Genomic DNA, 13,169 nt, shown 5'->3' with positions numbered 1-13,169 from the left:
AGCTTTGATCTTTTCCACCTACCGACGGTGATGGAGTTGATCTTCCCCTTGACAGTAAGAGTGGAGTGGGCACACTTGTAAGCGTACACGACCTGCTTCAATTCAGTGTCTTCAATAACCAGGCTACTGGTATTCTCTTGGTTTTCCTACAAGCAGAGAATAATCTTAAACCACTTCACATAAAGGGAGTGAGAAAACACTGTAAACAACTAACATGCTTAATTTATTCATTTAATTCATGCATAAATATTAAACTGCTGGTTAACAATTCAGTGTTCAAAGACTCCATAATTGTAGAAGTATAAAACATTGCCGAAAGGATTACATAATTACAAGCATCCAAAATACTTACTTGCAACAGTTTTTCTGACAAAACTGTCCAATTTGGTTTCTGTCTTCGCCTACTAGCTCCTAATGAGGGATAATTCCATATCTCCAATCAATCCACATTAGCCCAGTGAAATAGCTAATATTGAAATGTATACCCATTGACTACATTTTCACAAGAGCATCATGGCTCTGTCAAATTTTACAGTCACCTACCTTCTACACAGGCAAACTTTCAGCTGCTGGGTTACTAGATTATCAGTCACAGACACAATGCTCAACTTTTCCACGTAAATTGTTGATCACATTGATGTCCAGATTAGTTAAACTTAAAAGTAGGATTTAAATTAAAATTTTCAGGTTTCTTTTTACAATGTGGACACACCTCATTTCAGCCCATCCAACAGCCTCAACATACAATTAATTGTCACTTCAAACACAATTACTTCGATTTTCTTCTGACTGGCCTCCTATGCACAACCTACTGCATTGGCCAATTGTCCTGTGTGTCTAGATACATTTATGTACTTAGCCAACCTAGAATTACACAATTTTAAAATTTTATATCAGCGCATTGGTTCTCAAAATTTGTTGAAGCCTTTACACCGGCTCAAAGTCACAGTAAAATTATCATCAAATCTCTGACATCATCCTCTTCCCCCAATGTTTTTGTCTACTCACTCACAAAGCCTTCCATGACTGTATCCTTTCCAGCACTCTAATGACCTCCAATGACAATCACAAAGCTGGTCAGTACACTAGTGCCACAGGGACACTCTTCAGAGTACAAAGCTGTTGAGTATTTACTTAACCTTAAGGAGCCAAAGACAACTGGAGCTCCATTTGGAAAAGTAGCCAAAATCAGCTGAGCAAATACCAAATACTGAACCAAGAGAATTTATTACATATTTTCTTTGTCATCACCCACTAAAATCAAAGCCCATCTTTCCAAAATAAATTCTGGAATAATGGATTATTCTGGGATAAATTTAAACTTACCACCACCCATTTCTTTCCTTGCAGTTCTAGTACGGGTGGCCCTTTCTTTTCTGCTGGCTTCACTGATGGAGAAGCTGCTTTGAATGGCTTTGGTCCAGCCACGGAAGCTCCACCTCCACCTCTCAATGCAGGATTCTTGTGGGTTTTGCTACTGTCCGGGACATGCTTCAGCACTGAATTAAACAGATGTTCACAAGACTGTCAAGAGGTGCTTATCTGGAACATTTTAGTTCATCGCTTTTCCTACACAGCTAAATAATAAAATATTTAGAAGAGTGGAGGATTTGATTAGTGACTATATACCAAGGGCATAGTTGAGACACAACTTCTGTACTTGGGAAAGCTGTCTTTTATTACGGAAAACATTGCCAGATGTGCTAAAAAAAAAGGGTGCTAAAATTGATAAGGAGGAATTAAAGTTAGATACACCTACAGTAGCTATGTCATCAGTTCTCCATTGGATGTATTATAGGTTGCTGAGAAAAGGGAGGAAAATGTAGAAGTAGTGGTCACAACCCTCTAATCAAAAGACAGTGTCTGAAGATTGCAGAAATGCAAATATTTTAAAGACATTTATAGGAATAAATCCAGTAACTTGTCAGTCAGGCTAACCTTAGTTTAGGGCATGGTGGGAAAGCAATTTGGGATAAATTCACTTGGACAAAAATGGATTTGATAATGGGAGTCAGCATGAAGTTACCTGGAATCATAAAAGACAACTTACATTCAACTTGCCTGTTAAGATTTTGAGTTAATTGTTCATTGAGTTAATCAGTCACTGTAAATTACTCCTGGTGTATAAGTAAGTGGTAGAATTTGGGGTAGAGGGAATAGTTGATGGGCTTATGTGAGCAGTTTTGGGTTCCTTATCTAAGAAAGGATGTGCTGACATTGGAAATGGTTCAAAGGTGGTTCGATCCCGGGATTGAAAGGCTTGTCATATGAAGAGTGTTTGATGGCTCCACTCACTGGAATTAAGAAGAATGAGGGGTGACCTCACTGAAACCTATTGAATGTTGAAAGGCTTCGATAGAGCGGATGTGCAGAGGATGTTTCCTATGGCGGGGGAACCAGAGGACACAGCCACAGAATAGAGGGGTGAAGACACAAAGCAGAATTCCGATAAAAGAGAAAGATCTGGGTGTTTAGTCCAAAGACGGCAAAATAACATATGGAATTCATGGCTTCATAAAACAAGACCACAGGTTTAATCGTAAGTAAACTGGTGAATTTAATTGCAGCAACTTCTCTGAAGGATGGATGTGAAAGCAGAGAGGATGCAAAAGTAAAGATCACCTGAAAAATTTGAGAAAGTACGAAATTTGTGCGACATGCAAAGGTTGAAGATGGCCCCATTTACCCTGAAGCAGAGGTTGGAAGACACAACGGGTGTTTAAAGTAAGTGGGTCCACAGAACAAATGAGAAGAAGCTGTTCATATTCAATAGGTTTCACTAGGTACATTTAATGTCAGAGAAATGTATGTATACAATATACATCCTGAAATTCTTTTTCTTTGCAAACATCCACGAAAACAGGGGGGGAGGGGGTCAAGAAAGGTTTATTGTAAAAAGAAAAAGAACCAAAGGCCTAAGATTTTAAAAAAATTTCTAAAGCACAGTAAGCGGTTAGCATTTTGACTGTATTGCCTGATGGAGTGTAGACTATCCAAAGGGGACAGTGTTAGCACTTGAAAAAAATATTATACAAGGGCATTCAATTTTTTTTGGCTCTGTACATCTTATAAGCAACAAATAAGAATCAGTATTTTCAATATGCATATATGAAACTAAGAGGTTTCTTAATTTAAAACTTCTCAGATACTAGTATCAAAAGGTCATTTCATAAGTCTCCTAGTTATTGGAAACTCAAACAGTTCAACACTAAAGTCAAGATCTGATGAATTAGCCAGTCTTCATGAATCTGATTTCCAGGGCTTATGGAAAGCACACAAAGGGCACTATTTGAACACTTCTTTCTTCGACACAAGAGAAACACTGTCGTTTCCTGCATTGCTTCTGTTCACAGTATCTTTTTACAAACTGTGGATTCTTTCCTCCAAAATATTTAGTTCATGCTGGAAGCCTGTGAAAAGTTGGTTAACTCATTCATTCTTTCCTGCTTTCAACTAAATGCTTAATACACAGTAACTTGCACAATTATTTTCCCACCAAATTTTAACCTTTAACGGACCAAACAAAAACTCCCACATCGATGTGCCCTTCTATGGGAGCTGTTGGAATCACTCAAATACAAGTCCTGTCAGCACGTCAGCAAGTTGTTGACCAGTGAACTGAACAGAACTAAACTCCATTAATGCACTAAATGGTGATATTCACTATCGATCCTCATTTGAAGACTTGTTGGTTACATCAAAATGGTTATCTCATTAAATTTGTGGAACTCTGTACAGAATAAATTAATTCTGAAGCTAAAGCAGTCAGTTTCAACACAATAAAACTATCAGGATTTTGCAACCTGCTCTCTCAATTTCTCTGGTGGAGGGTACAGAGGAAGGAGGAAATAAAGGCAATTTAACTGTAATTTAATCCAAAAAATAACTTTATAGACCTAATGTGTGCAGGTTTACTAGAGTTCATTTTCCATCAATATAATGGATATTAACATTTTTGCAAAAGAATAGTCATTTACCAACATGTTTTGTTCCAAATAAGTAATTACTATTTATTCCTTTCACAAAAAGGGAAAGTCCAACGTTCTAGACAGAGTATCTGGCCTAGCATCAGAGTTCTGAAGTATCTGCAAAAATGATTGCTCATTATATTAGGATGTTACTTTCAGATTAAGAATCAATAACAAACTTGCCATGTATTACTTACTACTAGTAATATGGGTTCCCTTGTTAAGGTCAGCAAATAGAGCTGATCGTGAAGTAGATGAGTCATCTTTAGAAGTTGGGGATGAAATGGTAGGTGGTGGTGGTCCAGGAGGGGGAGGAGGAGCAACTCCTCCTGATGCTGGGGCCGAATGAGAGGCCGATGCTATCCGACCCTTAAAGAATGAAAATAGAATAAAGCGTTATGCTTTTCTAAAGCACTGACTTTTAGAAAAGTCTAACTACAACATCAAGTCCAATAGTTATTGCAATTGAGAAAAAGCCTTCCAAATAGATCTAACAGAAAAATAGAGATAATTCAGTCCAACACATCTCTGCCAGATGCCAGTTGAGTAATCCCATTTGTCCCATTCCACCTTCCTTATACTTCAACTTACTCCCTCTCATCCCATCAAGTCTATTTGAAATTTTTGAACAGTAAGTGATAAATTATAGTAGCCCATTAACCTCTTAGGGCTAGGAAATGCACTTATAAAAAACAAACTCCATGAAAGTGGGATCAAATTCAGGTGCCGGAGCTGTGATGTAGAGGCACTGCATCATCAAAAAAAATTAAAATGTTTACTATTTTCTTCCTTTCCGATTCAAATAAAATGCACACTTTTAGATGATATTTGCCTTTAAAATCTAATAACAACATCGTTTCATTAGGTTCATTGTTTCATTAGGCTTTGTCTTCACCCTCAATTTTCACATATTGAGGTTAGTGGTTGTGGAGTTGGTGACAAGTAGCGGGGAAGATGACTAACATTTTCCAATATTAGTATGTCAATGCATTCTCCATATTGAATTAATGCTCCCTTCTAATTCATAATTAATGGAAATGAGGTTTCATTTGTTCAAAGTGCTTCACAACAAAAGTTAAATCTATCCTCATTATTTCCTGTCCAAATGTTAATTCCAACCTATTTATTATTTATTTGCTCATTTAAAGTTCATTAGCAATGAGTAACAAGCTGGACATTTGCAAAATACAGTGGATTCTGGTTAATTGGGTCAGCCACTTTTTGGGACAATAAGTGTTCGAGAAAACAGCTGGGATTCCATTTATTTGGTACACTATGTCGCTTAATTGGGACAGGAGACCATTGCCAAACACTTTCTAACTAGTGTCAGTTGCATAGCCATTAAGAGAAAAAGCAGTAAGACAATTCAAAACCGTTTTGTTCACCAGGATATCACGCATTCAGGGAGATGCCAGATGAAACTATTTCACTACTTCAACAAGTTAGGAACTATGAACAATTTGAAGGTACAGGTGGCCCCTGTTTTTCAAATGTTAGCTTTACAACAGCTCGCTGTTATGAAAAACCTACATTAGTATCTGTTTTCGCTAACCAAAGAGGATTTTTGCTTTTACGAAAGAAAGACGCTTGCTTTATACATGTGTTTACGCTGAGAAAGTCTACCATGGCTGTGAAGCCTTGTGCGGGCAGTTGTGTGCATATGCATGTACGTGCCGATTTTTTTTCTCCGAATTGATTTTGGCTCGCTGTCTTCCCGATTTTGATAAGTGAAACTACACCATACATACAATATTGCTACTTTATATAACTGTGTTTTATCATATCATTCCTGCTTTTGCTATATGTTCGTGTTATTTTAGGTTTAATGTGCTATTTGGTATGATTTGGTAGGTTTTTTTTGGGTCTGGGAACACTCAAAAATTTTTCCCATATAAATTAACGGTAATTGCTTCTTTGCTTCATGACATTTTGGCTTACAAACAGTTTCATAGGAATGCTCTACCTTTGGATAGCAGGGGAATCCTGTATCAACAATCATCTTGAATTTTAAAAATAAAGATTTGGAGGATGCAATTGTTGAAAGCAATGCATGAACGTAGTCTATTATCTCCATTAGGTGCCTGTGCTGACTTTGTTCATTTACAGTGAATCAAAAGAACAAGGCATTGTACACTGGATGAACTCTTCTGATGATAACTATTAGATAGATAGATAGATAGATAGATACTTTATTCATCCCCATTGGGAAATTCAACATTTTTCCAATGTCCCATACACTTGTTGTAGCAAAAACTCATTACATACAATACTTAACTCAGTAATAATATGATATGCATCTAAATCACTAACTCAAAAGCATTAATAATAGCTTTAAAAAAAGTTCTTAAGTCCTGGCAGTTGAATTGTAAAGCCTAATGGCATTGGGGAGTATTGACCTCTTCATCCTGTCTGAGGAGCATTGCATCGACAGTAACCTGTCGCTGAAACTGCTTCTCTGTCTCTGGATGGTGCTATGTAGAGGATGTTCAGGGTTTTCCATAATTGACCGTAGCCTACTCAGCGCCCTTCGCTCAGCTACCGATGTTAAACTCTCCAGTACTTTGCCCACGACAGAGCCCGCCTTCCTTATCAGCTTATTAAGACGTGAGGCGTCCTTCTTCTTAATGCTTCCTCCCCAACACGCCACCACAAAGAAGAGGGCGCTCTCAACAACTGACCTATAGAATATCTTCAGCATCTCACTGCAGACATTGAATGACGCCAACCTTCTAAGGAAGTACAGTCGACTCTGTGCCTTCCTGCACAAGGCATCTGTGTTGGCAGTCCAGTCTAGCTTCTCGTCCAACTGTACTCCCAGATACTTGTAGGTCTTAACCTGCTCCACACATTCTCCATTATATTAGGAATATTAGGAATTAATACACTGTTTTATAGTACTAAAGTAGTATCGGTAGTGTTCTAAATTGTTCTACATTTCATTTAAGTACGTAATTTTTTATTCAGTTAAACGATAGTTTGTCATTTTATATCTTTTTAACTATTTCCATGAAACTTGAGCGAATTGGGACAGCAGCTTAATTAGGCCAAAATGTACTGGTCCCAATTAACCGGAACCCATTGTATAAAGGATGTGATTAGCTTTAAGTATATTGTTGTTGTGTGATTGTCGTGAATAGTACATTTTACATCATATACTATAATGAGCAATGAAAACATTGCTAATTAAGAGGCACTTCCATAGTGACCCTAGCACACAATGAACATGACTGAAACTGCCTTAGACGCTGAATAATAATCTACTCTATACAAGTGCATACCGTAGAATAAGACAACTGAGGCCATTAGGCCTTTTTGGAAGAATATAAATCAAATAGTACCTCGCCCATTCTATTCCTTTCTCACTGTTTACTCTTTAAATATTTAAACTAATTTTGTTGTTCATGGAACCATAAAGAAGTTATTCCTGGAACAAATGCAACTTTAAATTCAACCAATATCATCCTCAAGTGGTTTACTTCATGTATTTTCCATATCGCTTGAGGCAATTTATGTATGTTTTACATTGGTAAGCGAAAATGAAACAGCCTTTGCTGATAAAATATTAAAGTCTGAATTATTCAGCTTTATATGAAGTATTACAGACGCTCCATCGAATACCGAAGAATATTTATTCCGTTCAATGTACATTTTGTTGCTGTTTCTGCAGCTTGAGATTATGTCCTTGAAGAATGAGCAGTTCCATTTCACCCACATTCCCTTTTCCCCTCAAATCATTCTTGGAATAAATATATTCAGAGTAGTAGCAGCTATACAGTGAATACGTCACCACAGCCTGGTATGGAGCCTCCAATGCACAGAAAAAGCAAACAAAGACATTTATCCCATGTCAGTGGGGCATGTCATATTATAACTCATTAGTTGGCAATTATTTGATGATTGCAGTCACTAGCATCAGGAGTTGACATCAGCAAACTGTATCAACCTTTGACTGTGCAACTCCGCACAGTAAATACATAATACAGAGATCAAAATAATACAAAAAAACTTTTTACTGTACCAAAAAAAACAGGAGCACTTACATTTTTGTTCCATGAAAGCCCTGTGGTGTGGTTTGCTTTGATATAAGCCTGAAGGTCAGTCCAGAAGCTTATATAAGCCTTGACCCATTCTACATGCTTTTTATCCCTGAAACATTAAGAAATATGCAATTAGTCAAAATATCACCTTATTACTACTTCCTGTGCATATCTCTTTCTGTGTGTAATTCAATATGAGATCCTGTATATTCCATACAAACTATGTCAGGAAGATAAGAAACAGACAGTTTGAGCCAGAAGAGATTTACAACAGAGACGAAAGGTACCAACACCTGAAATGGAAGCCACCAAATCTCCCTAACATTGTCATGCTGCATCTATTACTAATTCTAAGTCTGTTTCTTATGGTTGTGGGAAATAAATCAAAACCCACGAATTACAGTTCTTAAAAGGGAAAAATACCAACATCATGAATTGGAGAACATCTACTTTTGCTACTGATGCACCCTACCTTCTCTATGTAATTTAGTACAAGATTTGTGACTTGGTGTCATTCATCAGGGCAGCTCACTCAAATTCCCTTTCTCCTCGTTAGTGTTGATTGACTTTCACTGAGATCAGAGATGTAATTTTCAGAAATAAGATCTGTCTGCCCAACAGGCTGAAAGCACGGGAAGGTGAATGGTTACTTGTGAGAAAATTTAATATGGTTTGTATACATAAATCCAGTACAAGCAGCGTGTAAAAATACTACAGTCCATGACCTTATTAAATGAAGGAATGTGCTTGAGAGGTTAAATGGTTCAAAAAGAAATGCATCGAAAGTGGAATTGACTGAACGAATACAGTTTTTTTTACAATCAAGAATGGAATCAAACAAAATCTCCTGTAAGGCCAGATTAAAAATTTGCTGCCATTTTGACTTCAAGGTCATTAATAAAATAAGTTAAAAAAATTAACCTTTTAATTGTATTTATTTAAAGGATGGGGACATTACAAGTAAAGTCACCAATTAATGCTTATGTCTGAATTGGTCCCTGAACTACTGGGCTTACAAAACCAAGTCATACATAGGCCAAGCAAGAGCGGTGCATTTATTTCCATGATTAAAAAGTTTGTGAAATACAGTTGCAAGAAAAAGTTTGTGAACTCTTTACACTTAACAGATTTTCTGCTCTAATTACTCATAAAATGTGGTCTGACCTTCATCTAAGTCCCAATTTGCCTAAACTAATACCATACAAACAATTGTCCTTTACATGTCTTTACTGAACACATTGTTTAATCATTCACAGTCCGGGCTAGAAAAAGTATGTGAACCCTTGTATTTAATAACTGGTGGAATCTCCTTTAGCAGCAATAACCTCCACCAAATGTTTCCTGTAGCTGTTGATCAGACTTGCACAATGGTGAGGAGGAATTTAAGATCACTCCTTCATACAAAACTATTTCAGTGCATCAATATTTTCGAGATACTTTGCATGAACAGCCTTCTTCAGGTCACACCACAGTATCTCAATTGGGTTAAGGTCTGGGTTCTGGCGTGGCCATTCCAAAACACGTATTTTCTTCTTTTTAAACTATTCTCTTGTGTTTTGGATCATTGTCTTGTTGCATCATCCAACTTCTATTAAGCTTCAGGTGATGGCCCGCTATCCTGACACTCTGCTGCAAAATGTCTTGATACAATTTTGAATTTATTGTTCCGTCAACAATTGCAAGCTGTCCAGGCCCTGAGGCAGCAAAGCAGCCCGAAACCATGATGCTCCTTCCACCGTGGTTCAAAGTAGGGATGAGGTTTTGGTGTTGGAGTGCTGTGTCCTTTTCCTTTCAAACATAATGGTGCGCAGTCCTGCCAAAAAGTTCAACTTTTGTCTCATCTGCCCTGAGAACATTGTCCCAGAAGTGTTGTGGAACATTCAAGTGGCCTTTTGCCAACTTGGGATGTGCAGCAATGTTTTTTATAATGATTTCCTCTGTAGTGTCCTTCTTGTTCTGTTTTTCTTATACAGGTTTCCCCCCGCTATCCAAAGGTAGAGCGCTCCTATGAAACTGTTTGTAAGCCGAAAAGTCGTAAAGCGAAGAAGCAATTACCATTAATTTATATGGGAAAATTTTTTGAGCTTTCACAGACCCAAAAAATAACCTACCAAATCAAACCAAATAACAGATAAAACCTAAAATAACACAAGCATATAGTAAAAGCAGGAATGAGGCTGAGTCTTGTGCTGTGGAAGTCCATAGCAGGGGTATTCCCTTCTGCCGTCTGCATGGGATGACGAATCTATCGGGACCCAGAGGACTTGTGGAAACTGTGTAGTGGTTTCTTTCGAACTTAGTCTTTTAACATCTTTGGACTATTTTTACTGTGCCCATGGTCTATTTCTATCATCAATTATGGTATTGCCTGCACTGTTGTAACTATATGTTAACTATAACTATATGTAACTATGTGGTTTTGTGTAGATCTTGTAGCTTTAGTTTTTGGTTTGTTGGGTGGTAGAGTTGGTCTCTTGACTTGGTTTGTCTGGGCAGTCTTGTTTTGTCTGGTGGGTTTGGAGCTCCTTTCCGGGGAACGCACTAAGATGGTAGCGCGATATTAATATGCAGCAGCCTCTCCGGACTCTGGATTTGGGGATTACCAAACGTTATGTGGATTTTCTGGTGTAGTCTGTTTTGTCGTGAGCTTTTGTGATATCATTCTGGAGAACGTTGTCTCATTTTTAAAAATTGCATTGCATTTGTGGTTTCTAAATGACAATAAACTGAAACTGAACTGATATGATAAATATGCAGCCTATATAAAATAGAAATATTGTATGTACGGTGTAGTTTCACTTATCAAAAGTTGGGAAGACAGCGAGCCAAAATTGATGTGGAGGGAAAAAAAAAATCGGCACGTACACACATGCGCACACAATTGCCCGCGCAAGGCTTCATGGTCATGGTAGTCTTTCTCGAGGTAACACACATATAAAGCAGGTGTCTTTTTCTCGTAAAAGCGAAAATCCTCTGGTTAGCATAAACAGGTACTAATATAGGTCTTTCGTATCAGCGAGCTGTCGTAAAGCGAACGTTCAAAACACAGGGGCCACCTGTAGTGGACACATGAACAGAAATTTTGGCAAGTTCTAGAGCTTTCTGCAGGTCTTTTGCTGTTACCCTTGGGTTCTCTTTCACCTCCTCCAGCATTGCACGTTGTGCTCTTGGTGTGATCGTTGCAGGACAGTAGTAACAGTACTGAATTTCCTCCATTTGTAGACAATTTCTCTTACTGTGGACGGATGAACACTCGGGCCTTTAGAAATGCTTTTGTAGCCGTTTCCAGCTTCATGCATCTCTACAATTCTTCTTCTAAGGTCCTCTGAAAGTTGTTTTGATTGAGGCATGGTACACATAGGAACATAGAAAACCTACAGCACAATACAGGCCCTTTAGCCCACAAAGTTGTGCCAAACATGTCCCTACCGTAGAAATTATTAGGGTTACCCATTGCCCTCTACTGTACTAAGCTCCATGTACCTATCCAAAAATCTCTTAAAAGACCCTATCGTTTCCGCCTTCACCACCGTTGCCGGCAGCCCATTCCACGCACTCACCACTCTCTGCGTAAAAAAAAACTCACCCCTGACATCTCCTCTGTACCTAGTCCACAGCATCTTAAACCTGTGCCCTCTTGTGGCAGTCATTTCAGTCCTAGGAAAAAGCCTCTGACTAACCACATGATCAATGCCTCTCATCATCTTATACACCTAAACAGATACACACAAATAGATCTTTCTTGAGAAGAGGAGACTGTCAGTAACCTGACTTTGTGTGTTGTTGTTTTTTTTTAAATAGAGGGAAGAGCACCTCTGCAACCCACAACTCCAATCTCATCTCTTTGATTGGAAGACCTGACTCCAAACAGCTGTGGCAGAAGGCATTCCCCTAGAGGTTCACATACTTTTTTGAACTTAGACTGTGATTGTTTAAATGGTGTACTCAATATTGACGAGAAGTAGTACAATTGTTTGCGTGTTATTAATTTAGGCAGATTGTGTTCCTCTATTATGGATCAGACCACATTTTATGAGCAATTAATACAGAAAACCAGTTAATTGCAAAGGGTTCACAAACTTTTTTCTAGCTACTGTAGATGCTTATTCCCCTCCTAATACTTTGATAGTCTTATGACTACCAGTACTAATTTGTACAATCCCAGAGAACAAAACACACAATTCATTACAATTCACTAAGTGTTGTGCAGAGCTGCACTGGGAGTAAGCCTGTCAGCAACAAGACTGTTGGATACAGATGGAAAGATACTTCATGCACTGAGAATTTCAAATAAAGAGAGAAATACTATAGATTTTGGAAATCTGTCAATACACTGGTTTTATTCAGGTCAGGCAGCATTTGTGGAGAATAATGATGCTATCTAACCTGCTGGATATTCTGACCATTTCCTGCTCTTCCAATCATTTTATAATTGGAGTAATCCCAACTTCTGTTTTTCCCCCAGACAGTTTTCTAATGTAAAGTCACAGAGTATCAATGTATTTACAGGTTAGAAACCATTTAAATCATCTAATTTATCAGATTGGGATATCTGGGGAATATGAGACCAAGTATTAGCAGATTCCATTAAACACAAAACAATGTAAATGGTACTCATACTTGTCTTTGAACTCCTTCAGAATCCTATTGGTGTAAAACATAGCAGCATCCATCATCTCTTTAACAAAAGGAGCAGGTTTTGGAGCCTATAAAGAAAAGTCATTTCATTAATTCCCATGCCTCAAATTTTATAATTTATACACTCAAACAACTTATGCCATCTAGATTTCAAAAATACACATTTCTCAAACACCTCCCTACACCACCATCAGGCAATCATGGTTAACATTGTCATTTTCATTGGAGGTCAGTTACATATATATCACACATTCAGTTTGCTGATCACTTGAGACAGTTCAAAGTTATTTACATTAATCCCATGTTTAATCATGTTAAAAGGTCCAATTTCTGGTAAAGCCAGATAGTGCAAGTATCTGATTGTTAGTTTTATTAGTTCATATGCACCTTGGTGATGGGAAATTCTACAAACTGGATATAATTGCAAACATTAAGAAGCAGATTCTAAAAGGAAATGCTGGGAAACCTGCTCCTGTCCCATATAAATAAAAGGAAATCTTTTAAGTTGTTTGTGCTATTCCATATC

The 13,169-nt window shown here is 37.8% G+C and overlaps 1 protein-coding gene and 1 long non-coding RNA gene across 2 annotated transcripts in view; one reads left to right on the top strand and one right to left on the bottom strand.

The window, feature by feature from the left end:
* The window catches only part of LOC140719640 (uncharacterized), a 33,020-nt gene extending 19,879 nt beyond the window's left edge, over window positions 1–13,141 (top strand). The window contains exons 2-3 of the long non-coding RNA XR_012096968.1: window positions 2,568–2,724; window positions 11,807–13,141. This is a non-coding gene — a long non-coding RNA (uncharacterized lncRNA). The remainder of the gene's footprint in view (window positions 1–2,567; window positions 2,725–11,806) is intronic.
* cap1 (CAP, adenylate cyclase-associated protein 1 (yeast)) overlaps window positions 1–13,169 on the bottom strand; it is a 43,179-nt gene that overhangs the window by 9,821 nt on the left and 20,189 nt on the right. The window contains 5 exon segments of the mRNA XM_073034389.1: window positions 23–146; window positions 1,327–1,499; window positions 4,166–4,337; window positions 8,009–8,114; window positions 12,626–12,711. Coding sequence (XP_072890490.1) covers window positions 23–146; window positions 1,327–1,499; window positions 4,166–4,337; window positions 8,009–8,114; window positions 12,626–12,711 — 661 coding nt within the window.

The sequence above is a fragment of the Hemitrygon akajei genome, chromosome 32, assembly GCF_048418815.1.
Source record: "Hemitrygon akajei chromosome 32, sHemAka1.3, whole genome shotgun sequence".
NCBI classification, from domain to species: Eukaryota; Metazoa; Chordata; class Chondrichthyes; order Myliobatiformes; family Dasyatidae; genus Hemitrygon; species Hemitrygon akajei.
Note: the sequence above shows the minus strand (reverse complement) of the source record. Positions and strands in the feature narration are given on the sequence as shown.